General features: G+C 37.5%; 1 protein-coding gene and 1 long non-coding RNA gene across 7 annotated transcripts in view; one reads left to right on the top strand and one right to left on the bottom strand.

The window, feature by feature from the left end:
• Window positions 1–26,612, bottom strand: part of FAM172A (family with sequence similarity 172 member A) — a 282,640-nt gene that overhangs the window by 201,818 nt on the left and 54,210 nt on the right. For all 6 annotated transcript variants that reach the window (XM_030471059.1, XM_030471057.1, XM_030471056.1 and 3 more), the window contains one exon: window positions 18,662–18,853. In XM_030471059.1, the coding sequence (XP_030326919.1) occupies window positions 18,662–18,853 (192 nt within the window). The remainder of the gene's footprint in view (window positions 1–18,661; window positions 18,854–26,612) is intronic.
• LOC115601288 lies at window positions 4,312–20,099 on the top strand. The gene is made up of 3 exons (XR_003989299.1): window positions 4,312–4,364; window positions 4,416–4,417; window positions 20,033–20,099. It is a non-coding gene; the product is annotated as an uncharacterized LOC115601288 (long non-coding RNA).

Here is a 26,612-nt window from a genome sequence, read left to right as displayed (position 1 = left end):
ACACACAAGGCAGTGCACAGCTGAAGGACAAGCGACTCAATGCAATGTCAATAATCCAGATACTTCAGTGATAACCTTCTGTTGTCACATTTTAACGCTTAGCCTCTATCCTCAGACCAGCAGCTGTTCCACAATTCTCAGTCTACAAAATATCAAGGTATATGCACATTTGGGGGGGAGTGGGGTGGGGGGGTGGAAATTGAAAAAGAATGCAAAACAAATTTCCAGAACAGAATAACTGATTTCAGAACTGGGTCAACAGGAGATATCACAGATCTTCTCTTTCTCACAAAGTAGCTCCATCATGTTACTCAGAAATTGATATAACCTGACTGAAAATCAAACAGCAAGAACAAAAATTTCAGTCTAATTCATGAGGTGAACAATGAGCAGCACCCCACCACAGAATTTCAATAGTTAAAGGTAGAAGAATTTCTTGCTGCTGGTCTCCAATGCTGCAGTGCAGGGTGGATGGAAATTAATTAATTGGCCAATCCTTAAGCCTGACAAAATTTCAGTTACTTTCCTCCTGCTTAGTTAGAACTTTATCAAACTTCAGTGGTACTTTACAGTTGGTTTTGCTTGAGGCTGAACTGTGTTGGAAATTTCACAGTAAACAGTTCATCTATATCCAAGAGAAAGTCAAAATACAATTACATTAGATTGCCAATTTTATGAAAATCTAGCAGACTTAGCTATGAAATGCTCTAGTGCACCTATTTTTTGCATTGGGGGCTTAAAATTTGGCTGGGATTTACTTTTCCCATCCCCATAAGATTCTACTCAAAATTGTCCAACTTACAAACTTTTGAAAATTTATGCATTCTCAATAGACACACCTTCAGTTTTAGCAGCTGAAGCATACCAAGACTTAATGAAGCAAGTGCTTGCTATGCAGATGAAGGTTTGCGCTTGTTAAGTTCAGGTCTGGACATACAAATGAAGAATCAGGCAACTGTATTGCTGTGTAATCAGTGCGTCCCCTGTGCACCAAAATGTGAGAAGAAAGCTATTCAATATAAATTCAAGAGGAGAGGAAAGAAGAGAGTAGGAGGGAAGGTGGGTAATCATTTGGATGTGAATATTAGAATGCAAAACAAAGGTCTGGAAATTGGCTGAAGGGAACGAAAGACAGAAACATCTTGACGTATTTACTTCTGGATGGTTATTAAACCACTCAGAAACTAAAGTATGAGAGAATATACCTCCATAAACTGTCTACAGTCACATTTTCTGGCAAGAATCGTGATGTTCTGACTTCATCCTCAATCTGAAATGGTGATTTTATAGATATTCAGACACCACACACCCCATATATAATTTTTAAAGAAAAGGAGAACTGAGACAAGTATCCAGACAAGTATCACCTCTTACTGCCAGCAATAAAGATGTATATGCACTTCAGAAACCGGGCAGAAAAATCCTACAATAGGAAGTGTTTCAAAAACTACTGTCTCGTAATCCATTTAGTAAGAAAAGCAAGCAGTAATATTGCAAACTGAAGCATCCTTAAGACAAAATATCAGAGCTAGAATAAATCAGCCTCTTTCTTTGTGTATTTGTGAATACATCCACAAACTTCTGTCTTCCTAAATAGGTCAGTGTATGATGCAATTGCAATGACAGTATTTATCTACAGCGTTTAAGAGGAGGATACAACTTTAAGTGCTGTCCATTGTCTCCTAGATTTATGTCTGGATAGCAATATCTGGGATTTGATTTCAAAATATTAATACTACCTTATGAACAGCCTAGAACATGGATAAACACTGTATTAGTTACTCTACAGAGGTAAACACCTTCCCGGCTCCAGGAAAAAGTAGGTCATACCTTTCAAAGCATATTTGTTAACTTTTTACTGCACACAAACCTAGTCAGGAAGCTGAAAGAGTCCCATATTTACTTAATAATTTTAGTAAAGATGTACACAAAAAATAGTATGGTAGAATATTCTAAAACAGATGTAAAATCTGATTATGTATAATTCTCCCAATTCTTCGTGCTTTATTTTGGTACCCAAACATTCATTAAACTAATTATATTCAGCATTACTTTTTAACATAATTTTAAAAATTAAATACATTTAACATACATCAGATGGACTTATTTTTAAACGACACAACACCACAACTTCTACAAAATACACGTTAAGACTGAAGTGAAGTCTGAATCAGAACATTATCAGCTTCCATGCACGTACTGATCCCTAGGTGGCATATCCCTCCCCATCCATAAAGCCAGGACCATATGACTGCAAGACATCATCAGAGGGAACAAAAACCAAGGCAACGAGTGTGTTCCAAAAGTTAAAAAACCAAACCAAACCAAAACACACACCCCCCCCCCCAACAACCACCATTTAAACAGCTTTTCTAAATGTTAAAAATTTTTACGTCTAACTACTCGGGCCTCCTTTTTATTCTTTCCTAGAAGGGTTGAAGACTCCTTTTCCGAGTACAAAAATTAAGAACAGTAAGAGAAATTTTCCACTAAATCTGTTTCTGAACTGAATTTAAATACCACTTTCCTGAACTTCAGACTTGTGTTACTCCCAAAGGAGAAAGTGGAAAAGAAAGGTGATGAATTTACACCAAAAAGAAGAAACAAACCCTGGTATGATGCCAGGGGGTAGGGAGATACTAGGACCGAGCAGACTGCCTTGTGAACATCTTCTCTGCCTTTTCAAGCAGAAGTTTATAAGCCAGGTCTAAATCACTCACACAAACTTAAGTTTGGACTTACTTTACCATAAAATCACAGAACGGTCTGGGTTGCAAGGACTTTAAAGCTCGTCCAGTTCCAACCCCCTGCCATGGGCAGGGACATCTTCCACTAGACCGGGTTGCTCTAAGCCCCTGTGTCCAACCTCGTCTTGAACACTGCCAGGGATGGGGCAGCCACAGCTTCTGCGGGCAACCTGTGCCAGGGCCTCACCACCCTCACAGGGAAGAACTTCTGTCTAAGAGCTCACCTCAAAAGTCTCACCACGAAAGTCTTGGAAAGCAAATGCAGGGACTGTGAAAATGAAGACCTTAGGCCCGCTGTAGGAGAGGATCAGGTTTGAGACCATCTTAAGAACCTGAACGTGCACAAGTCCATGGGACCTGATGAAATTCATCCACGGGTCCTGAAGGAGCTGGCGAATGAAGTTGCTAAACCACTGCCCATCATATTCGAAAAATCCTGGCAGTCAGGTGAAGTTCCCGATGACTGGAAGAAGGGTAATATAACCCCCATTTTCAAGAAGGGGAAGATGGAAGACCCGGGGAACTACAGACCAGCCAGTCTCACCTCTGTGCCTGGCAAAATCTTGGAACAGTTTCTCCTGGAAAACATGCTAAGGCACATGAAAAACAACAAGGTGGTTGGTGACAGCCAACATGGCTTCACTAAGGGGAAATCCTGCCTCACCAATTTGGTGGCCTTCTATGATGGAGCCACGGAACTGATGGACAGGGGCAGAGTAGTTGACGTCATCCACCTGGACTTGTGCAAAGCGTTCGACACTGTCCCGCATGACATCCTTGTCTCTAAATTGGAGAGATATCAATTTGATAGATGGAGCACTCGGTAGATAAAAAACTGGTTCGATGGCCGCACGCAAAGAGTTGTGGTAAATGGCTCGATGTCCAGTTGGAAACCTGTAAGGAGTGGTGTCCCTCAGGGATCGGTGTTGGGACCGGTCCTGTTCAACATCTTTGTCGGCGACATGGACAGTGGGATTGAGTGCGCCCCCAGCAAGTTTGCCGACGACACCAAGCTGTGTGGTTTGGTTGATACGCTGGAGGGAAGGGATGCCATCCAGAGGGACCGTGACATGCTTGTGAGGTGGGCCGATGCCAACCTTATGAAGTTTAACCAAGCCAAGTGTAAGGTCCTACACCTGGGTCGGGGCAACCCCAGGCACTGCTACAGGTTGGGTGGCGAAGAGATTCAGAGCAGCCCTGCAGAGAAGGACTTGGGGGTGTTGGTTGACGAGAAGCTTAACATGAGCCGGCAGTGTGCGCTTGCAGCCCAGAAAGCCAACCGTATCCTGGGCTGCATCAAAAGAAGTGTGACCAGCAGGTCGAAGGAGGTGATCCTACCCCTCTACTCTGCTCTCGTGAGACCTCACTTGGAGTACTGCGTACAGTTCTGGTGTCCTCAACATAAAAAGGACATGGAGCTGTTGGAGCGAATCCAGAGGAGGGCCACGAGGATGAGAAGAGGGCTGAAGCACCTCCCGTATGAAGACAGGCTGAGAGAGTTGGGGCTGTTCAGCCTGGAGAAGAGAAGGCTGCGTGGAGACCTCATAGCAGCCTTCCAGTATCTGAAGGGGGTCTACAAGGATGCTGGGGAGGGACTCTTCCTTAGGGACTGTAGTGGTAGGACAAGGGGTAATGGGTTCAAACTTAAACAGGGGAAATTTAGATTAGATGTAAGGAAGAAGTTCTTTACAGTGAGGGTGGTGAAGCACTGGAATGGGTTGCCCAGGGAGGTTGTGGATGCTCCATCCCTGGCGGTGTTCAAGGCCAGGTCGGACAGAGCCTTGAACCACGTGGTTTAGGGCAAGGTGTCCCTGCCCATGGCAGGGGGGTTGGAACTAGATGATCTTAAGGTCCTTTCCAACCCTTACGATTCTATGATTCTATGATTCTATGATTCAATCTCCCCTCTGTCAGGTTAAAGCCATTTCTCCTTGTCCTGTCCCTACAGGCCCTTGTCCAAAGCCCTTCTCCAGCTTTCCTGTAGCCTCTTTAGGCACTTCTTTTCTCCCAGCTGAACCAGCCCAGCTCTCTCAGCCTGTCTCCAGAGCAGAGCTGCTCCAGCCCTTGCAGCATCTCCGTGACCTCCTCTGGACTCGCTCCAGCAGCTCCATGTCCGTCTTGTGTTGTTGCCCCAGAGCTGGATCAGGACTGCAGAGGGGGCCTCCCCAGGGCACAGCAGAGGGGGAGAATCCCTTCCTCCAACCTGCTGCTTATGCTCTGGGGGTGCAGCCCAGCACACGGGGGGGTTCTGGGCTCTAGTGAACATTGAAGCTGCATCATGGGAAGCTTCTCACCACCCAACACCCCAAGTCCTTCTCCTCAGGGCTGCTCCATCCAGTTTGCATTCAGCCTGATATTTAGGGGAAGCATGACTATGTAAAGCCCGCATAAAGCTGCTTTTTTCTAGAAAACCTTCTTTCTAGAAGGGATCATCCACCAAAGAACAAACCTCACCACAGAGAAAGACACAAAGTCCCCCCTCACCTCTGAGACATTCCCTGCAGAGCAGGACTGGGGCTTTTTTGACCCTATGTCAGAATATTAAAGGAAAGACAAGTCACTTGTAAAATTGCTGTATTTTCTTTAAATTTTCATCGTTTATACAGACATACTGCATCAAAACCCCCAGACCTATGAGCAGCATCTAAAAAATTCAGTTACTGAATGTCACCACAGTAAATACCTCAATTTTTTGACACTGACCCAGTACTCTCTTATATAGGGGCAGTAGAGAGATTTGATTTTACTGAGCACATAGTGCAGCAAAGTTATTTTTCCAGGTTTTGTATAGTTTTTACAAGACTATGTCAACTGTCATTCTTATGCACCTTGTTAAAGGATTATTACCTATTCCTAATGAGTTTGTTACTTAAAAGTCTTTCAATAAGGATGCTCAGAGGAAAAAACCACACATACAACAGCTATATCAAATTAAATCACAGTGTGAGTCAACCTATATGACATTTAAACTACTATTATCTTTGAGGGGTAGTCGGTACAACTCCCTTTTAATATATCATATATAACTGGGTTCAGAGAAAAGAGTAACCTGAAACAGTACTTTTTCAGTGCTTTAAAATAGCCATATAATATTATAAAATATAAACATAAAATATAATAAGCATTTAAAAAAAAAGTCACGTGCAGCTTTCATACCCAAAACAGGTAAGAAGTTAACTATTATTTTCCCTGAATGCAGCACATTATATTAACATTTATAGAATTGAAAAGTTACAACCAACTAGACAATTAAGATGCATCTATCTTTCTCTACATGCACATATATACACTTGCTTACATACACAGAGAGGCACTCCAGAAAGCAATAGTTTTAATTTGAAAAATATAAACTAGAGAAAAAAATGGCTGAAAAAGAAGTATTTGCCTAGCTGTAAATGTAAAATGATGATACCATAAAGCTACTACTATGAAGAAGTAGAAACAAGGTACAAAACTAGTGTTGGTTAAGTTCTCAGTTAACCTCTCGAAGAGGAACATGAGGACTCCAGAAAGACATGAATAATGTTTTCAAAATATTAATTACATGGAATTGGTAACAAGTCAAAATAACAATTACTAATTTTGATTGTCTTTGATGCTTAAATATTATTTTATATTGAAGCTCTTGTAAAATTCTACATAACCTCCCCCCAATTTAATACAAGTGAGCCTAGAAGTGAGACCTTAATTTCCAGCACAAAAACACTAAAGCACCTCTTTTCATCTGAGAAGGGTGATGTTTGAATGATTCAGTCAAACTCTTGCACATGGCTTTTATTTAAAACTCCCTCTACTCTTCTCTTCTCATACCTGCATAAAACTGCATTTAGAAAAATAAATTAAATGTACAGAAAAACACACAGGACACCACAGGCAGAGCAGGTGAACATACGGTATGGGATGGGATGACAGGCGCATTAAACTGAATCAAAAATAGCTGAATATTTTTGTTTTAAGGAAGGCTCTGTTTCAAAATAAGGCGAAAAGACAGTCATCTAACATAGTCAATGCAAAGACAATGAACAAAATATGAAGAATGTCAACATGGGTAAAAAAGATCAAATTAATGACAGTCTCTTGACACTGCTTACATAATCAAAGCCAGTAAATGTTTGATTCAACATGAGGTATTAATTAATAAATACTTTCATCATTGTAATTGTAATTGTTAGCAATTACTGTTATCAGTACTTGACAATAACAACACTTTATCATTAAAATGGAATCCCAGAATCAGTTATTTTTATCATCAGCTGGTATCAGTTAAATATTAGCACTCAGACCTAGATTCAGTATAAGTATCACTGTTCACGAACCAGGGCTGTCAGATCCTGAAAATCCTGCATCTGATCTCAACCATGCGTGATGTGGAAGGTGCATATTCCACATGAGTAGCTTCTGTATCTAATGGAAAGGCCTCCTGTTATCAGCATTCAGGAACTCGTTCCAGAAGACTCAATCACATTACTCCCAGTGCTGGAGGAAGAGCTGGGATTCAAAATACAGGCTCAGTTACCAAGGGTCAGCACAAACTCAGTCACCTGTGCACTGAAGCACCATGAACATTTTCTGCCTGCATTTTTCAAATGATTTTGAGAGTAAAAAGAACATTTAATAGTAAGTACTGATAAGTAAATGTTCTTCTTACTCTAAAGTAAATATTTAAATCAGTAAACATAGCTAAGTATGTATGTTCTTAAGGAAAACTTAAAATGGCAGTAACTCCAAAACAAATTATAATATTTAATACCTTTATATTTTTAAGGATTTATTCATCAGAAGCAAGCAACAGTATAAGAGCATGGCACTATTAAATACAACTCTGTCTTTCAGAGCTACAAGAGTAATTAAAATTAATCACTTAAAAAAAAAAAGAAGAAATTAAAATTAAGTTGTTTTCCTGCATATATCAGCAATTATTTACACCCAAGCTTCATTAATGTTCTACCCTCCAAAGCAATCTGAAGTCTCACTGCCTTCGGCATGACAGAGAGGGAGGCTGCATGTAGCACACAATATAACAGGTTAAGCTATCCGTGCCAATCTCTCCCTTTCTTAAGAGGATTAGCACTGCAATATGGTATAACGAATGGTTGTGAATAAGCAAGATGGTACACCTGGACTTCCCCAAAAATAATCATGCGACTGGAAAGCCTCAAAACAGGTTTACTCTTTAAATGTTGCCAAGATGAAAGGAAACTAAATTCATCTACCTAGAATTAAAAAAAATTTAAAAGTCATCTATGTTTTGACATGTTTAAAAATTCTTAGAATTTTCTAAGTAAAATTTCTTGTAAAATTCTACATAACCTTTATTAAAAAAAAAAAGTTAATCAACATAAGGGATTTTCACTGCTCTTTTTTTCTCTCTGAAGAAATCACTAAAAATGTAACGATTTAATTATCCTAATAACATATTTCTCCCTATTACGTGTACATTCACTGTTTAATTCTACGTCGAAGAATTTTTATGTAGAATAGAATTCTATTCTATGTATTTGTTTCTAACGAATACACCCTACGCAACTCCACCTCTCTCCAAAGGGAACACAAACTGAATTGCCTGTGATGGGTGATAATAAAAAAAGCAACACCATTTATTAATTTTGTATAAGTTATCTGCCACCCCCGAGATTCCTTGGAGGGGAAGAACACGCCTGAATTTCACCATACAGTGCCACAGGCACAAAGAGAGAGAAACTAAACAAGCACATCCTAAAGGGAGAGAAAATGCCTGCGGCGGCAAATGACCTACTACATACCTTACTCTCAGATTTTTTGATGTTATAATTTGTTAATTTCAGGGAAAAAAAGACAATTACCCACAGTTTTAGTTTGTTCTAGCAGAATTATTAAACTTTAAAGTTTTTGATCAAAAATGACATATATCGTTTAAAAGATCCATGTATTTTCAAAAGATTACAATTGTGAGTAAATTTGCATGACAAAGTCTTTACCGTATCTATCTCCTTATTACCTGAAGCAGCACTGTGCATTATTAGAACAGTACTAAAGTATATAAGGATGAAGCATATCAATTTTTTATTTGAATTCCTATGCATTAAAGTTAATATTTTCCAGCTCACTGCACAGTAAGCAAAGGATAATTTTATTCAAATATGCATTTCATGGTATGAATAAGGAAGTGTTCATCTCCCCATTGAATTGTTAAGTCTTTTAAGTAATGATTCATTTGAAAAATCAACAGGGTATTGGCAATTTAGTGTAATATTAAACACATACATACACCATACCTATACTGACACACATGTAATACTGTTCCTGTGATATATAAAGCATACAATTTACATATTATAATGCATTCAGATCAGTTAGGTGGTAGTTTAACCATCTGTACATCTACTAAGACAAAAGTGAGTTTTAATATTTTTAAATAGGCATTAAGTATTTTTAAATTTTAGTGAGTTAAGCTGTTTAAAGCATATGAAAGCATGCATGCATATTTCTCATTCCTGACTTAATATGATCCTGAATGAACAGAACAAAGGTGTTGGCTAATTTTTTCATAAAGCAAATGAAACTACTGACTTGAGATTGTATGTTAGCTAATGAACAAGAAACAGGTCACTCCATCCTATATAAAAGCAATTATGCTAAGTTAAGTTTATCCCTGTTAAAACAATATCTCATGAAGAATAAACAAATGTCTGTGTACACAGTGCCCCAAGAAGGGCAACAGAGCAGGTGAAGGCTATGGAGCACAAGTCTTATAAGGAATGGCTGAGGGAAATGGGGGTGTTCAACCTGGAGAAAAGGAGCCTGAGGGGAGACTTTACTGCTCTCTACAACTACCTGAAAGCAGGCTGTAGCGAGATGGGGGTCGATCTCTTCTCCCAGGTAACAATTGATAGGACAAGAGGAAACAGCCTCAAGGTGTGCCAGGGGAGGTTTAGACTGAATATTGGAAAAAACTCCTTCACCAAAAGGGTTGTCAAGCACTGAAACAAGCTGCCCAGGGCAGTGGTGGAGTCACCATCCCTGGAGGTATTTAAAAGACATGTAGATGTGGTACTTAGGGACATGGCTTAGTGGTGAACTTGGCAGTGTTAGGTTTACAGTTGGACTTGATCTTAAGCATCTTTTCCAATCCAAGCAATTCGATGACTGTACTTAGCCTGGTGCCATTTTCAAAAGCCTGTATTAAGATAATCACTGACAAGATCACCACAACAGAAAAAGTTGCCAAAAATCCCCTATGAAAGCCTTCTATAAAAACCTTCATTCCACGGTTAAATAAGCATACTTACAAGCACAGTTTATGACACACACAAAATAATCCAGCAAAGTTCTCACCCTAAATGGTACCAACCCGTGAGGGCACTGGTGCAGTGTGCAAGTTGAGGTGCTACCCTACCACAACTCCACTGGACCAGCTCATCTTGAAGAGTGAGATACGTCTGCTCTATAGCAAAACAGCTGAAATAAAGATACCCCTATGTCCTGCTCTTTGAGATAAATAACCACAGAGCTATGACACTTTCACACTCCTGAGCCCTCTGAATCAAAACGATACTGGATTTCAACTTTATTTTCTTCTAAATATGCAGTATTTAAGTAAACAAAGCAGACAGCAGAGTAAAATCCAAGCCATTAAAAACTACTTAATTCCAAGTACATTCATACTAGTGTGTATTTACCCATTTCTCTTACAAATGCTACACATAAAGCAAATTTTAAATAGACAATATATTGAAGATCTATATCTCAACTGAAAGAGTCTCATCACAATTTCTGAACAATTAAAAGGTCATGGTTCCACAGCCAACTTGCCACAGGCAGATCCTCAAAACTTCTCCATACAGGAATAGTTGTAAGCTATTGAATTAAGACTAGACAACACTTTCTTGCTAAAAGTTTCTGAAAACTCAGCATGCAGGGTATTCCCTACCAATTAAACTCATCTATTCAGGTGGCAGAGATCTCATTTTGATATAACCCATTAGGAAATACAATGCTGTACTTCTGAAAAGCAGTGGTTATGTATTTGCTAAAGTCTTGCTCAGTTACTGTCCAGAGTACTGTCCATGATTTTACTTTCCTTTAAGAAAAATGAAAAATGCAAATCAGTAAATAATGAACGAAGGCTAAAAATCTTTTATTCCAAAGCCATTCATGCATTATTTACCAATGTTTTGTACAGCACACATATACTACATTGTGCATTGAAAACACAATTTTTAGTTAGGTTTTACCTTTCAAAATAGCTTAACAAAAATCACTATACAAAAAAAGTCAGAAGAACAGTAAATTTCTCATAAAAACTGAAGCTGTCAAGTGTAATTAATGCAAAGTGAGATCAATTTAGTTTCATAGTAAAAACTGTTCATCTCTATAGAAATCAACGACTATGCACTGAATGTTCATTTAATACTATTTAGATCTAATTTTTAATATTAGTTAATGTATATTATATTTTAAGCTTTTTAGTAAGGTTCAAAAGTGCAAATGTTTTCTATTAGCTAAAATGACTATTTGCAGAAGAAGTGTGGGTAAGAAAAGAGAAAGCTAGCAAATCTGAAGTTATATTTTATGTAGAATTTAATCTCTTCTCTTACAATTATCAGACTACACAGACCATAACACATTACAAAATTGACGCACTGCCTAAAATAGACGACATTATTTTTGAAGCAGACTGATTCTGTAATACTGCACACATTTAAACAAAAGCTCGTAGTTTAAAAAACAAAAGGGAGGGAAAATACAATAGAAGTGCAAACCTGACCTATCTCTAATCTTTCCTTTTCAAACCTAGGCTACTCAAGAATCTTCAACTAATTATTCCATTTCATTGATGGCATTTTTCCCAAGGGAAGTTATTTGAAAAGTTTAACCCCTGAGCAAGTCATGGCTTCTCTTGCCTTTGAAAGTGTCAAGTGCATAGATTATACCTGCAGGAAGTGTTACCTTCTACCCAGAGAATCTCACCCTGCACAATCTTAAACACTGTCTCTCTCCCAAAATGGCTTTGATTCAGCAATTCAGACCGCTTCAGCTGATATTAAAGGCAGAAGCACCACAGAAAAGGGATCAGCAGTTAAAATGAAATACAAAGAAGGAAAAAAACAGATCTTGGATATAGTACCACAAAACTTGAGAGAAAAGCAGATTTGAAAAAGACATCAGAGTGACTAAAAAAAGAACAACATGACAGAAATTAAACAAGATTTTTATGTTTGCCTTCTATGCATTTAAACTCATCTCAACCTCTATTGAAATTCTGATCATACCCAAACCCCAAGGTTTTTGACATAGTTTCAAAAATCCACACCCCCTCTTACTCTTTTCTAAGTCTCCAGAGTCACTGTTAGGTATCCAACAAGTTGAAGGGAGCGGAGTTAAAAAAAAGGAAGAATCCTAATATGCATATGGTAAAAAGGACACTTATATTAAACTTTATTTCGAAAATGATCACGATTATTTTAAATACTCAGTGTGTGTTCTTAACGAGATACTTAGCCAGTGAAAAGAATGCTCAAAAGGTTTTGGGGGAAAAGTGTATTTTCAATCCACATTTATCTAAGTATCTCAAAGAGTCTTTTTCTTAGGCCAGTGATATAGTAAGAGTAAACTAACACAAGGTGCTACAGGGTTCTAAAACACGACAGCCAGAAGAATGAGGGAAGACAAAGCAATCTGTAAATATCTCTACTTTATCAAACTAATGATAATGATTAAACAGAAAACCCTAATAATGTATTAAACACAATTAATACAACAATGGTAATGCCTATCTTGGAAAGGAAGCTCTAAATTCCAAAGGGTAATTGGATTTTCAGAACTGCAAGTGGTTTTTTTCCCAGTTCAGTCATGACAGGGCCAGAAGGTAATGATACCTCTGTCATGATGCAACAAGCAGACCTGTCTTCTGTCAAGAGCTGAAATCATAAAGGAATAAGCTGTCGTTAGCAACCTCTCTCCAAACAGTAGAGCTGTCATCTCATTGTCTTCCTTTGCTGGCGTGGGGGCTGGTGTGGGTTTATATACCCTGTCAGTTCAATATTAGTCTATGCTTTTAAACTCTTCTTGGATTTCCTCATAAAATGTTTTAGAAGGAATTGAATGTATTGCTTTTTAAATTCTCTTTCCAGACTATGGTGTATTTTATGTCAATTATATGTGTCAAATTACTTAGTACTATGCTGTCATTTGTGTTTATGTTTTTTAGAAAGATGTCAAAAGATCAGCCAACCAGCTGCATAACTTAAGTTGTGTTATTATTATCCCCACAAAAGTAGGAATTCTAAACAGAAGTTTTCTCTTCTTACTAAGAAGTATTTACAAGCAGTGTTAGTTCTATGGTTTAACAGAATGAATAAAAGCAAATACATATACCAGTCAGAAAATTAATATTTGAAAAAAACCCCATATAGCACATTACTGTCCATTTTAGTGAAATTTTGACTTCAGTAATGTATTAGGATGCTCAAATAAGATTATGATTACTCTGGCACTGTAACTGACAAATAAATGAGCTATTTTAACATCTTTCTGCAACAATATACTTTGAAGACATAAGAGGTATGCAAATATTAGCATGCTGTGGAAGAACTGTAATTGCAGTGAAATGTCAGCTCTTTTTTCCAGAAAGTGTTCCTTGCCCATCTTACTGAAATTATGCTAGGCAGGTATAAACTGTAAGACAAAATTTGAAATCTTAGGTTCCTAAAATATGACCACTAGAACAAAGAAGATGTTGTCTAACAAGAAATTCTATGCTTAAAAGCAAGTTATAAAAGTTTTTCAGCAAGAATTCTTGTTAACGTAGTTTAAACAAATCATAAGTTCTTGACAAGAATGTGTAAATGCCCACTTTTGAAATTGGATGATTCTTGCAAAATGGAAAGACCAGTTACTAAACAGCAAGGTTACTAAATCACATGAAAGGTATGGTGGGTAAATTTACTTTGATTACACTGAATGATTTTGTTCTATTAAATTGAGTCACAAAACTAATGACATCTTATTGCATGCTGAAGTAACTACCCTCACTAATTCTCAGTAAATATTACCCACCTAACAGTTTTAAACAAATGAATAATATTAATATGATTGAATAAATCCAATATTCTGACCAAAAATATTCTTAAGATTAGAAATTGTTAAGAAAATGCATAAAAGAGTGAGATTAACACAAGAGAAATCTGAAGCTGAAAATCACGTTTTATCAGCCATTAAAGAAATATTTCTGCAGTTGATATCTATGTCATGCAAACCTTTTTTTGTTTGTTTGTTTGTTTGTGGCAAGTCAGACTTTTGGGTGCTGCATTTCTTCTGAAAAACTCACCTAGGTTCTTTGAAGAAGCTATTTTTCTGGTGTTACATCAAGTACTGATTCTCCTTTAAATAATAATAAAAATATCTAAGCTATATTATAGTATTATGAATTTGAAACTTGGCAACTATTCTTGAATGTTTATTTAAAAAAATAGTAATTTCAAAAAATCAAACAACTGACAGTTGCTGTGGTTGAATTTTTTAGCATGCTTGGGACCACAGCTAACTTAGGTAGCAAATGTACTGGATTTCCAAAGACAGAGAAGACATCCAACAGTTTCTTCGTACTTGTGCAGTAAACCGATACCCTCTTTATTCCCTAGAGAAAAGGTATCAAAGATAAGCCTACTCCAAAATTCTTCTCAATGTCCAAACTTGAGTAAGCTGAACTCCCATTTCCCCAAGGAACAAATTTCCTCTGTAAGTAAGTCAACTTCAGCTTCTCCTTGTCCTAACGCTCAGCAGACTCCACAGCAGACTCCACTTCTCCAGCCACTACGGAAGGAATGCTACTGCATGAAACGCTATTCCATGGAGCAGAAGCCAACTTCTGCACCCCTTCTTGCTTGTTCCCCTATATCACTGGTATCGCTAGTACATCTCCCAGAGCAATGTTTAGATTACCATCCATGTTGTTACCACTCAACAATGAACAAGAGCAGTATACCTCCTCCAAACATCCTGTTAAAGTGACCAAGGTCCTCATAGAGAATAAAGGAGACCCTGAACTACCTAAAGGAAACCAGGAATGTAAATCCTTAATTCCTGACACCCTATGTAAATGCCCTCACTGCTCATTTAAAGAATTTACCTCTGTCCCTCACCATCTCCTCCTGGTGCTCCTTCAGACAGAGTATATAGATGACTAAATAATAACTATCTGTCATTGTGTATATGAGTAAATAATAACTGATCTGAGAAGAGCCCGACTCCAGACAGCAGAGTTACAGTGAATGAGACATTTATGCAAAATGTAGAAGAGACAGATTAAAATTCCCCTTCTAATTTACATTTCTTTTTTATGTAATTTTCATTTATTTATTAATAAAAAGTTGAATAGCTTCAGTGCGGCATTATACTTCTAAGTCCCACATTCCCAGAGGAGGGACTTGAACTTCAGTCTCTCACATATCAGATGACTGCTTCTGTCAAAAATCAGTATTTCCCACTACAGAAACTTCCAATAGGTAAGTTCTATCTGAACAAAACAACAAACCTGTGCATATTTATTTCATACCATATTTTGTACCATTTCATACCCTTTCCATACCAAATTGCCATCTTTTTTGGTTTCAAGTATCTTTAAAACATGTATTTGTTTTGTTTTAATTAAGCTTTTGTTACAGTCTTACTGCTTTATATTATCACATTCGCCTTTTTCATACTTGTTTTTCTAAAGTACATCTTTTCCTACCGTGTTTTAACGTATTTACACATATCTGTCTCTCACGTTGTATACACTTTTCTCCCTCCTCCTTTTCCTACAATCTGTTCTCTATCTAGTTGCTTGCTTGTTCTCTTCTTTCATATTTCAAAATCTCTTTTACACTATCAGATTTGAATTCCTGAATTAACACATTAATCTTACCTCTTCACATAAAACCTTGTGAACTACTCCCAAACCTATTACACAAAAGATTGAATCTACACAACAGAGTTTGATATAAAAGACGGAAGGAGCAGCGTTACCTACAGGAACTACCTAGATGAAAAGGAAAAACACATTTCTAGCTACTCAAATCCCCACCAGGATACTTCTCCTTGGATCTTTTCTTTCCAATGTGTATCAGCCCCAAGCCACTAAGAAGCATGATAAATTTTAAGCCTTTGCACTGCTCCCTTATTTCACACATGCTTTAAGAGAAAAGGTTATGTTTGGTTTTGGTTTGTGTTCTTTTTTTCTTGAAAGTGCTGTACCAGATAGAAATAGTTTCTTTTCTTCTCTTAACGTCTGGTTAGGAGAGCAGTATCAGTTCCTCCTGCTCAGTCCACTGCCCACTGATAATTCCAGCTTTTGCATCCCTGTTTTCAGTTTTTCCAAGAAAGGAACTGAAACTTGCTTGTGGTAGTCTCATAACTCTCCAGAGAAAAAAGCAATAGAGAAAAAGACAGGGTTTTGACCTACCTTTTGTTTGATTGTTTGTCAAGTTTTGTTTTAAGGAAATAAGAGGTGATAGTTCTGAACTAGTTTCTGCACAAAAGACATTTAAGCACTTCTTTTGCCCTTTTTTTTTTTTTTTTTTTTTTAATTAAACCTACTCTCTTAAGCTACTTGTATGTGTTTCACACTCACACAGATCAGTGGAATTTTCAAATCCAGAGAGTCTATCAGAAAAAAAATGCATGTTCTCTTGTCATCAGCACTGTAATCTTATGCTTTGATAAGGTCTGCTGGTTTCATTCAAGGATGAGACCTGTTCTTAGTAGAAACACCAGAAGATCAAGGAAAATAATTCCTTACTTCAAACTGGCAATGTTGCATGACGAGTTATCACAATTTTCATTCAGGCCATTTATCGTTTAGGCCAGTTATTTTCATTTCATACCAGACAGAAGTGCCTAAATCAACTAGAGGATTGAATGCCAGAAAACCCAGAAAAGGATGCAATTTTTATTATTATTAACTAAAATTGGAGTCCTTATACTCACTGTACTGTAATTTCCTGCACTTGGAAGAGTAATTTATATGATTTGCACATGAAGTAGACATAATATCAGTACATAACTATCTGTATTCTCTTTTTAGTCATAACATAATGATTCCAAATACCTTCAGTGGGGTTTGACATCCATAAAACACTGCCTTGTCTAACCAGATATACATCTAATTCCCACTACAGGATACAAAAACCAGGAACACATTTAATATACTACAACTGAATATGATCTCATCTTCATTTTGCATGAAAAAAAATTATTGCAAATAATACATGTTCTAAACATGTAATACATTTACGAGAATTTTAAGATGCACAAAAAGGGATAGTGGGTTTTACAGTAGCTGGAATTACTCAACTAAAAAGAACTATGAATTTAAAAAGCACATTATGGAGAGAAGGACGTAAAATCGTAAGAACACAAAGTCTGAGGTCTCAATGAAATTGAATGATTACATTTATTAAAAGATATTTTGTGATCAAACTCCTTGGGTTTTTTCCTTTTTTTTTTTAAATAAATAGAGAAGTATTCAAAATGCAGAAATATATAATCTGTTTTTAAGTATAATAACCATTTGAGGAAACAGAGGTCTGATCTTTGTCACTCTGCACAATCATTGCATAAAATAAATAACAGGAATAAGACCTATAACTCTCCTCTACTAAAAACACTCCTTTAAAGATTATCTGTTAATTCAGGAATCCCAGTTTTAAATACTCAACCTCTCATGTTAGCCAAGACAGCAGCACCTCTAGGAAAGAACGAAAATGCAGGCGTGTAAGCATTGGTATAAAAATTTAAGTAGCAACTGCTCTTCGGTTTCTGAGAAAACTTTTGGATCTTGCACTGTAGAAGTTAATCTCCTACTCTGGACCTACCATACACCTATATTACACTCAATAAACCTAAAGTGTTTTTTGTTCTGCGTCTCAGTATTGGTTTAAAATGAACAAAACCTTTGTATTAGAAGAAGGCAAGTGTCACTTTCACAAGACTAGGGTTTTTTTTCACAGAAAGTGTAGTCTGGTGCTTTGTTAGTGGATTATAGAAAACAAAAATATTTTAATGGTTTAATGTTCTAATAATTTTTCTTTGTGTCCTTAAAAAAACCCCATGTTTGAAGAGAACCATTTTCTATACTGAATACTTTAAAGCCAACTGTAAAGAATTAAACTTCATTTAGCAAAATGTGTAACAATCAGTGACAGCACTGATATGTAGAGCAGAACATTAGCTTAACTTGGTAAATATAATAGAAATAGTGAGTTTTAAATAAGATTTTCTTATGTTTACGACATTAAGTTTCATTTAGGCAGCAGGATGCAAGATATGAATTACACCTACAAAGTTCCAGTGTTAAACACATTACACAAATTGTGCATTGTCACTCACACAGATGTAAATGTAACAAAATAGTGTCCATAAAATGTAAATGTTTTTTACTGTCAAGTATTGATAGGTGAATCAGTATTCAGTGCAAAACTGGAAAAGACTGTGCCTCTAATAAATTCAGTACAAGCCTAGCAAAAAAGCCTGCTGTTATCATGAAAGCTCATGTTATCATGAGATTACAACAGACGTTGAGTGAGAATATGTACAAATTTAATGAAATGTAAAAGAAAACACTTCAAATCATAACAAATTTCTGTAGTGCCTTCTATTGCATCTCATCGCCTGCTAAGGGCTCTTGTCATGTTAGCTGCCATATTAAACTACATGGCAGCACCGCCACAGCAACATGACATACAACTAAATTTTTTTTTTTTTTACTCTAAGAGAGAAACTTGGTTCCTTTAGAACAAGCAAGCATTCCCATCATAAATAAAATGATTATATAGAGAAATACCGAACACTGATCAACAAATTAAAACATTGCAGATTTAGAGCTCTTCACATACAGGAACACATGCACATATGTGTATGCACACACAGCCATACACACATGTAATTTCACTTACCTCAGCAGCTCTCTTTATGTATGGCATCTGCGTGCCGCTGTCCAGGTCTTCATTAATTATAAGCTTCCTGGCCCACTGACCTGCTCTGACCACACCGTTACCATGAATAAGGACCAACAGCTTGTCGGGATTTGTCAACGCATCTTCACTCATAAAGATAAAACTCTTTGGTTCGCTCTCTGTTGCATCAACCTGAAATTACAGACCACACCAACTTGCATCAATAAAATGCACAAAAATGCACCAATAAAATTTTTAAAAGAACACCTGTAGTTATAAAGTTAGTTACCAAATTGATATGAAAACCCTCGTTATTTGCCAACTATTTGTACGCGTATTACAAGGACTAACACATGCCCAGTACTAAATAAAAATAAAGCACAGGTTAGTATCTGTGGAATGTAACTTCAAAACATGAAAATGTACCACAGTCTAGAAGAGTGGTGCAACTGAGACTTTAATCAAAAAAAGGGGTAAAAAGCATGCGAAAGCTTTGAAGCATCAGTTTTTACAGAAATGTACTGGTAAAAAAGAAAGTCCATAGAAGAACAATTGAGCGGGGGCTGTCAGGTAATTTATCACCTCTGATATGCCTGAAGCAACAATAAAACTCTTACATAATATGAAAAAAATTCTTGAAGAGTTCCATCTCAGCCACCTCAACATAAATACCCAATAAGCCACATAGGAACCAGTACTGCAAATTTGTCTATTATAAATTTAATAGGATATGCCTAATAAAATACAGAAATCCAATTTAAATCTAAATAATGGCTTCATTAAGAGTTCTGCATCTGGGTCAACGATTAGCTACTTTGCTGCATTAACAGACTAACAACGAGCTTTGATATTCCATAAACCATAATCTAATTCCAACATTTATTCTTAACTCAAGAGAGTAAAGCAGCACTTTTTGTTCAATAAAAACAGAAGTTCAAAACAGTTCAACACTTGGTTTAGCAAGCCTGGCTCAAGGCAAAAGGACCGTGCTGGTGTAAACACCATGAGGGCAGAAAAAACCTTTCCATCTACTTATTCTTCCATTTCTACCATATGAATACAGAAAAAAGGAACACAAAAGGCAAATCTCCCTCTCCTACTGTACTCCTCACCCTAACAGAGTATCTGTACAGCTGCTAGGAACAAACCTGAATTGTCTTACACTGCAGCAGCATGGAAAGTCAGGCAAGGATATAAGAATTATATTGACACAGGAGACATGGCTATTTGGGTTATCTCATTTTCTTCTCTCATACACCTCCCATATGAAGACAGGCTGAGAAAATTGTGGCTGTTCAGCTTGGAGAAGAGAAGCTGTGTGGAGACTTCAGAGCAGCCCTCCAGTATCCCTTCATAAGGGACTGTAGCAAGAGGACAAGGGGTAACGGGTTCAAACTTAAATAGGAGAAGTTCAGGTTAGATATAAGGAAGAAGTTCTTTACTGTAAGGCACTGGCACAGGTTGCCCAAAGAAGTGGTAAATGCTCCATCCCTGACAGTGTTCAAGGCCAGGTTGGACGGAGTCTTGGGTGACATGGTCTAGTGTGAGGTGTCCCTGCCCATGGCAGGGGGTTGGAACTAGATGATCTTAAGGTCCTTTCCAATCCAAACCATTCTGTGATTCTATGATTTTATGATTCTATTCTTACTTACCCTTACTTCGGAAAAATTAATTCTTCATGAACATCCATACTCTTTTTAATGCAAATCCTACTAAGTATTTTTTTCAGCACAAGTACGGGCTCAATGGAGACTGGATGGAGCAGCCACAGGGAGAAGCTGGAGAGGGGCTTTGGACAAGGGCCTGTAGGGACAGGACAAGGGGGAATGGCTTTAACCTGACAGAGTGGAGATTGAGAAGAAATTGTTCCCTGTGAGGGTGGTGAGGCCCTGGCACAGGTTGCCCAGAGAAGCTGTGGTTGCCCTATCCCTGGCAGTGTTCAAGGCCAGGTTGGACGGGGCTTGGAGCAACCTGGTCTAGTGGAAGGTGTCCCTGCCCATGGCCGGGGCTTGGAACTGGATGAGCTTTAAGGTCCCTTCCAACACAAACCATTCTTTGATTTTATGATTAAGTCAACAAGGCTACTTGAACAAAAGGAATTCCTAACTGGAAGAATGGTCATGTCTCTCTTCAACATCTCCCGTAACACTGAAGACTTTATTCCCTGCTCCAAAATGATGGTAACGTCTTTTGTGCCTCAGCTTACATGCTCTACATCAGGAAATGAACTCACACTTTGTGAGAAAATAAAAAACATGGTAAAAAATATGTCCTATTGAAAGGAGTTCAGAGAATGTTAAGTACAGGTACCATACTGGGGCTACAGTCAGATCACATTGCCACTTCCGAAGCAGCGGTATTGATAGCTTAAAACTTAAATTGGCTTAGGTAAAACATCAGACAACACTAAATCTCACAATAGTACTTGGCAAGATGTAACTGACTTTTGCACACAAACTTAATACCTATGATACTGTAATTAAGAAAAACATTGTGAATTTGTATTTCAGTCAAAGATATAACTTAGCTGTACAGTTTAGTATTTCTAAATTAATTTTTTGCTTTGTAATCATACGTACTAAAAGACCCAGCTAGTTTACAATTCTGCAAAAACATTAATTTAAAAAGAGTTTAAAAATATCTAACAACATCGTAAAAAATAACTCTTCATTCTCTTCCTCAAATTAATGACGTTTGGAAACTTTTCTTCAAGCTAATTTATCTTCAAACAGTAGTAATTCATTAGATCAAGCTTTCAATAAAGAATGCACATAGAGGTCACTCCTCTGCACAACCCTACTTTATTGACAAATCAACGTAGAATACCATTTAGTGCTAGAGACACTGAGTCTGCATAAAGTAATTTGTATTTATTAGCCACTTTCTCTTCTGACCTACTAATAAACACTCACTTCTGACGCCTTATTTAAACACGAATCATATAAATCCAGTAAAACATTGAACTTCAATTAGTTTAACAATTTTCATTCAACATTTTTATTCACATGCAGTAACAATCTTCCAATAATCTGTAGCTAGATATGTCAAACCAATCTAAAGACTGATGATAATCTACTGCTCAGAAGTACTGTTTAAAGTTTAAATTTCCTTTTCTCATATCTATTTCTCCAATGCACAACTATACCTTCAGGTTTACAGATCTATGCAGTTGCAGTGAATTCTCTGAGTTAGATATGCTACATATATTTATGACTTCTTAAGGTTTTCAAACAGTGAATTTTTCCACATGAGTTCTGTCTCAAATGAGCTATCACCTAATACAGTAGCAGCAGTCTAGAGAGTATTTCAGCAGTATACTAGTTAGCATTTTGCACAGCTATCAATATATAGGGTAAGATCAAACTACACCTGAAATCTACCCTTACTGACATTCATGCTAACACATTGACAATGACTCAGTTTTCATTTCTCAGCCATCATCAACCCAAGATGCATGAGACTTGACTAGGCTCTAGGGGTCTTTTATTTGTACATCGCAAGTTTTTAAGATTGAACGTTAAATTTTTACAAAGAAAAAATTTTACTAATATCTTTCCTATTCCAGTTAAGAAACACAATGAAAATTATGAGCGTAGAACAAGTGAAACAAGGGCAACTTGTGACTGGAGTAAAGAACATGGCAAATAAATGGAACTGAAACTGAAAAGACTCAAAAAGATTGTGACAATTGTGAGCAGCTGGTGGAGAGAGGAAACTGCTCATTTGCTTCGCAAGACAAGAAAGTCTTCTGTTACGTGGTTCTACATAAAGCTTGCTAACTCACTCATGTTAGAGTCTCACAATATTGAATATCCTGATTTATAATTTTTCACTCAGAATTGCAAAAATGAAAACTGCCAGCTAATATTACACGCAGCTAGATAGCATCTGGTCGTTACTGCAGCTAACCTAACAAACCTACAATCAGTGGAATTTTTACGAAACAAGTATTGACTGGACGGAGGTGACAAAACAGCCAAAAGGAACATGCAGGGGAGACAACAGATCATTGTTTCTCAAAGAAAAAAAAGTTCTTAGCTGTCTAGTAGATCAAAAAAACTACTGAACCAAGTTTTACCTATTGAAGTGAAAAAGCAAAGCATTGGTAAGTCAGAAGATGCTGAAAATTGAGACCTTTCAGTGCCATGGTCAATGAAACGTGTTAGTAATTATTTAAACCTCCAGCCCAAGCCTTCCCAGAACGGTTAAAGATACATTTAACTCAGAAGCCCTCTGTTTTTCCTCAACAGCTAAAGAACAGCAAAGATCAATCTCTGCTTATGCCATTAAAACTAGAGAAATATAAAGATGTCATCTGGAGAAAAAAACTGCATTCTTCTTTATATTCATAATATAACCTTCAATGGAGCACAAAATGAGAAATTTAAAGAAATAATTGAATGGCTTATCCCTGAATACGAGTCTCCTCATTTAAATTTTCAAGTCCAGTGCTATATGTTGAAAATTAAGAGTACTACTATACTTTACAGTAACAATAATGTAATATGCCTCTCAGCCTCCCTGTGTAGGAAAAAAATGTTCAGATTTATGTTTTGTCACAGATGCTGTCATAATAAAATAATTGGCAAGCTTTCCTGTTTTCCAAACCACTTTTATTTTCATAGCTGAAAAGAAATTTGCAAGTAATTCTGTCCAATCCTGAAGCTACCACAAGAAGGCAAAATAGACAGCAAGTTGGACTTCACACAGGAGGATGAAATGAATGAAGATGATAGAACACGAAATGCTGTCACCCTAAACCTTTGAAGCATAGTGTTTCCACAGAAAATCCAGAAAAAACCAAGAAGTATTCCACTTAACACAGCCCTGAAACACATTTTATACATTCAAACATCATTACACTGCTTATTTCTTATGAGCTGACATAAAAAAGGAAGGCCAATAAGCCAAAAGGCTGGGCAGAGAGTTGGGGCTACAAGAAAGCTGGAGTGGGGCTTTGGACAAGGGCCTGTAAAGACAGGACAAGGGGGAATGGCTTTAACCTGACAGAGGAGAGACTGAGATGAGATCTTAGGCAGAAGTTCTTCGTGTGAGGGTGGTGAGGCCCTGGCACAGGTTGCCCAGAGAAGCTGTGGCTGCCCCATCCCTGGCAGTGTCCAAGGCCAGGATGGACGGGGCTTGGAGCAACCTGGTCTAGTGGAAGGTGTCCCTGCCTGTGGCAGGGATTGGAACTGGCTGAGCTTTAAGGTCCCTTCCAACCCAAACCAGTCTGTGATTCTGTGATATGCCAACTTTCTGATCACCTGTGATGAAGTTCATAAAAAACGTTTTCTTATTCACCTCCAAAATATTCATGTAACAAGGTCATAGTCATAAAGCAGGCATCTTGGTGAGATCAAGGTCCCAGGGTCCTGCTTCTGGCAACCGGCAGCTTACTTAAGGAAACAGTATGAGAACACAGTGGTTATAGTGTGACTTTTCCCTGGTTTTGGCAACCAGTAGCAACTTTGGAGCCTCCCAAGCCAGAGTCTGTAACTGGACAAGCATGTACAATAGTTCAATGCACTTATCCCACCTTAATATTGTCAAATGCATTTTTTTGAATGCATTTATACCTTTCTCCTTGCTAGTATTCTGTGGCAATGAGTTCCACAATATAATTGAGATGTATATAAAATAGTACTGCCTCTCTTTCAGTAGAGAACTCCTGCCTGATAATTTAAACTTGATGCCCCTTAGCTTCTCTATTATGAAAATAGCAGAAAACCATTCCCTATTCATCTTCTCTACACCTTTCATGATTTTACAGATTTGTCGTATTCCTTCCTCAGTCATCTATTTTCCAAGCTGAAGAACCTTTGTCTAATCTTTCTTTGTATGAAAAGCATTTCATGCCTGTGATCATCTTTGTAACCCTCCTCTGTGTTTTTTTTTTTTTAAATTCTTCATATCCTTTTTGATATGGTGTCCAGACTCCATGCAGTGTTCAAGATGAGGGCCCACATAATGAGTGGAATGATGATGTTTTTCTGTTTTGTTCTCAACACCTCATAATTCCTAACATCCTATTTGCTTTGAGGGTTTTTGACTGCCATTGAGCACTAACTGATGTTCTCAGAGAACTATTCACAATCACTCCAAGCTCTTTCCTGAGTTGTAATAGCTCATTTAGAGGCCACCATTGTGTTTACAGAGTAAGTTATTTCCCCCATAATTTCACATTTACCAGAATTGAATTTCATGTCATTTTATCATCCAATCATTCAGCATCATGAAATAATTCCCCAACTCATCACAATCAGCTTCAGATTTAAGTATTCTAATAATTTTAGGAAAAAAAGCATGAAGTTTGTTAGATTATACTAATTCCTTTTTTCCTTTTATTTACAACTTTGTCAGTGCAGGCCTTAGTAACACTGCACCAGTAACAAATTATTTCATCAGTGAAATATGAACATCTTTTTTCCCTTTTAACCAATTATTAACTCATAAGGGGACCCCCTCCTCCTATGCTTTTTCAAAGCATTTGGTAACCTTGCTGACAGCTTGTTGGGAATCCACGTACTCTTTTACTGATAAGATCTTTCTGTTTCACATGATCTCTGACTCCTTCAACGAATTCTAGAAGATTTTCTTAAAAAGAAACCTGTACTGACTCCATATTATTTCCTCCTGATACCCAGGAATCACTATCAATCACTCCTGGAGGCCTTTCAAAGACCATCACATTTATTCTTTTTCCAGCTTTCTGATGAAAACAGCTGATTTCAGCAGGAAGTTATGTACTAGCTAGTTGTTCTGCAGCTTCATATTTGACTTCTTATAAATTTGATTTGATTGTTGTACGATATATCAATTTGTCCTAAGAGCTCCACTACTGATATGCCAAATTTGAGGTAGTTCCTCAGAATTCTATCCTGCTTAAAGAAGTTTTAAAAGATCAAATGTTGAAAATGGACAAATAATATTGGAAATAATCATGGTTTTTTTCTTCTTTGAGCTAAGCATTCCTTTTGTATGCAGTTCATCACCAGCCTCATCAGCTCCCTTTTAATGGTAGCCTTTACCACTGTAAAAAGCTCCTCAAATTCAGTTTGGGGTGATCTTACGGTGATTTTACATGTAACTTGCCAGCATTTATACTCTTTTCTATTCTCCTCACTTGCACAGGACATACTCTTGCTACGAGCTGTTTTACTACTTTTATTAGTCTCTTTTACTAGTTTAAAGTAGGTTTTCTGTGTTGTTAGGTGGCAGGCTGTCAGTGGTGATTTAACACAGCCTTTAGACAGCTTTAATTTTTCAGCTTCTACATACATTATTTAATTTTTCTCATTTTTGTTGGCCTCTTCATAAGATATTTTTGACTGTGGTGAGGGCCTCCTACACATATGTCATGGTTTAACCCCAGCTGGCAACTAAGCACCATGCAGCCGCCCGCTCACTGCCCCCTCTCTGCCTGGTGGGAAGGGGAGCAGAATCGGACAAAGGTAAAACCCACGGGTTGAGATAAGAACAGTTTAACAATTGAAATAAAGTCAAACATAATAACATTAATAATAACAACAAGAATGAAAGTAACTTAGGCCAGGTTGGACGGGGCTTGCAGCAACCTGGTCTAGTGGAAGGTGTCCCTGCCCATGGCAGGGAGTTGGAACTGGCTGAGCTTTAAGGTCCCTTCCAACCCAACTTCTAGGATTTTTTTAAACTAACAGATCAGCCTTGGCATTGCATGACATAGATGCATCTTTGTTTTTACAAAGGACATTCAAAGACAGTTCTGTAGCCTCAAGATTCAGGCACTTCAAGGTTTATAAAAGACAGCTTCCTGGTTTCACAGTCTGTGGGAAGACATGGCTTGAAGATGCCTTACCTGTCTGGTATATGGAAGTACTCCTTGGACCAAAACTTCCCCAAAGGAAACTATTTGTGCAAAGAAGTTAGAGATCACGGCCAGCACTGCACCAGGCAGACCGCCACTATGAACACA

This window comes from Strigops habroptila, chromosome Z (assembly GCF_004027225.2).
Source record: "Strigops habroptila isolate Jane chromosome Z, bStrHab1.2.pri, whole genome shotgun sequence".
Lineage (NCBI taxonomy): Eukaryota > Metazoa > Chordata > Aves > Psittaciformes > Psittacidae > Strigops > Strigops habroptila.
The sequence above is the reverse complement of the archived record's forward strand: the minus strand, read 5'-3'. Positions and strand labels throughout refer to the sequence as shown.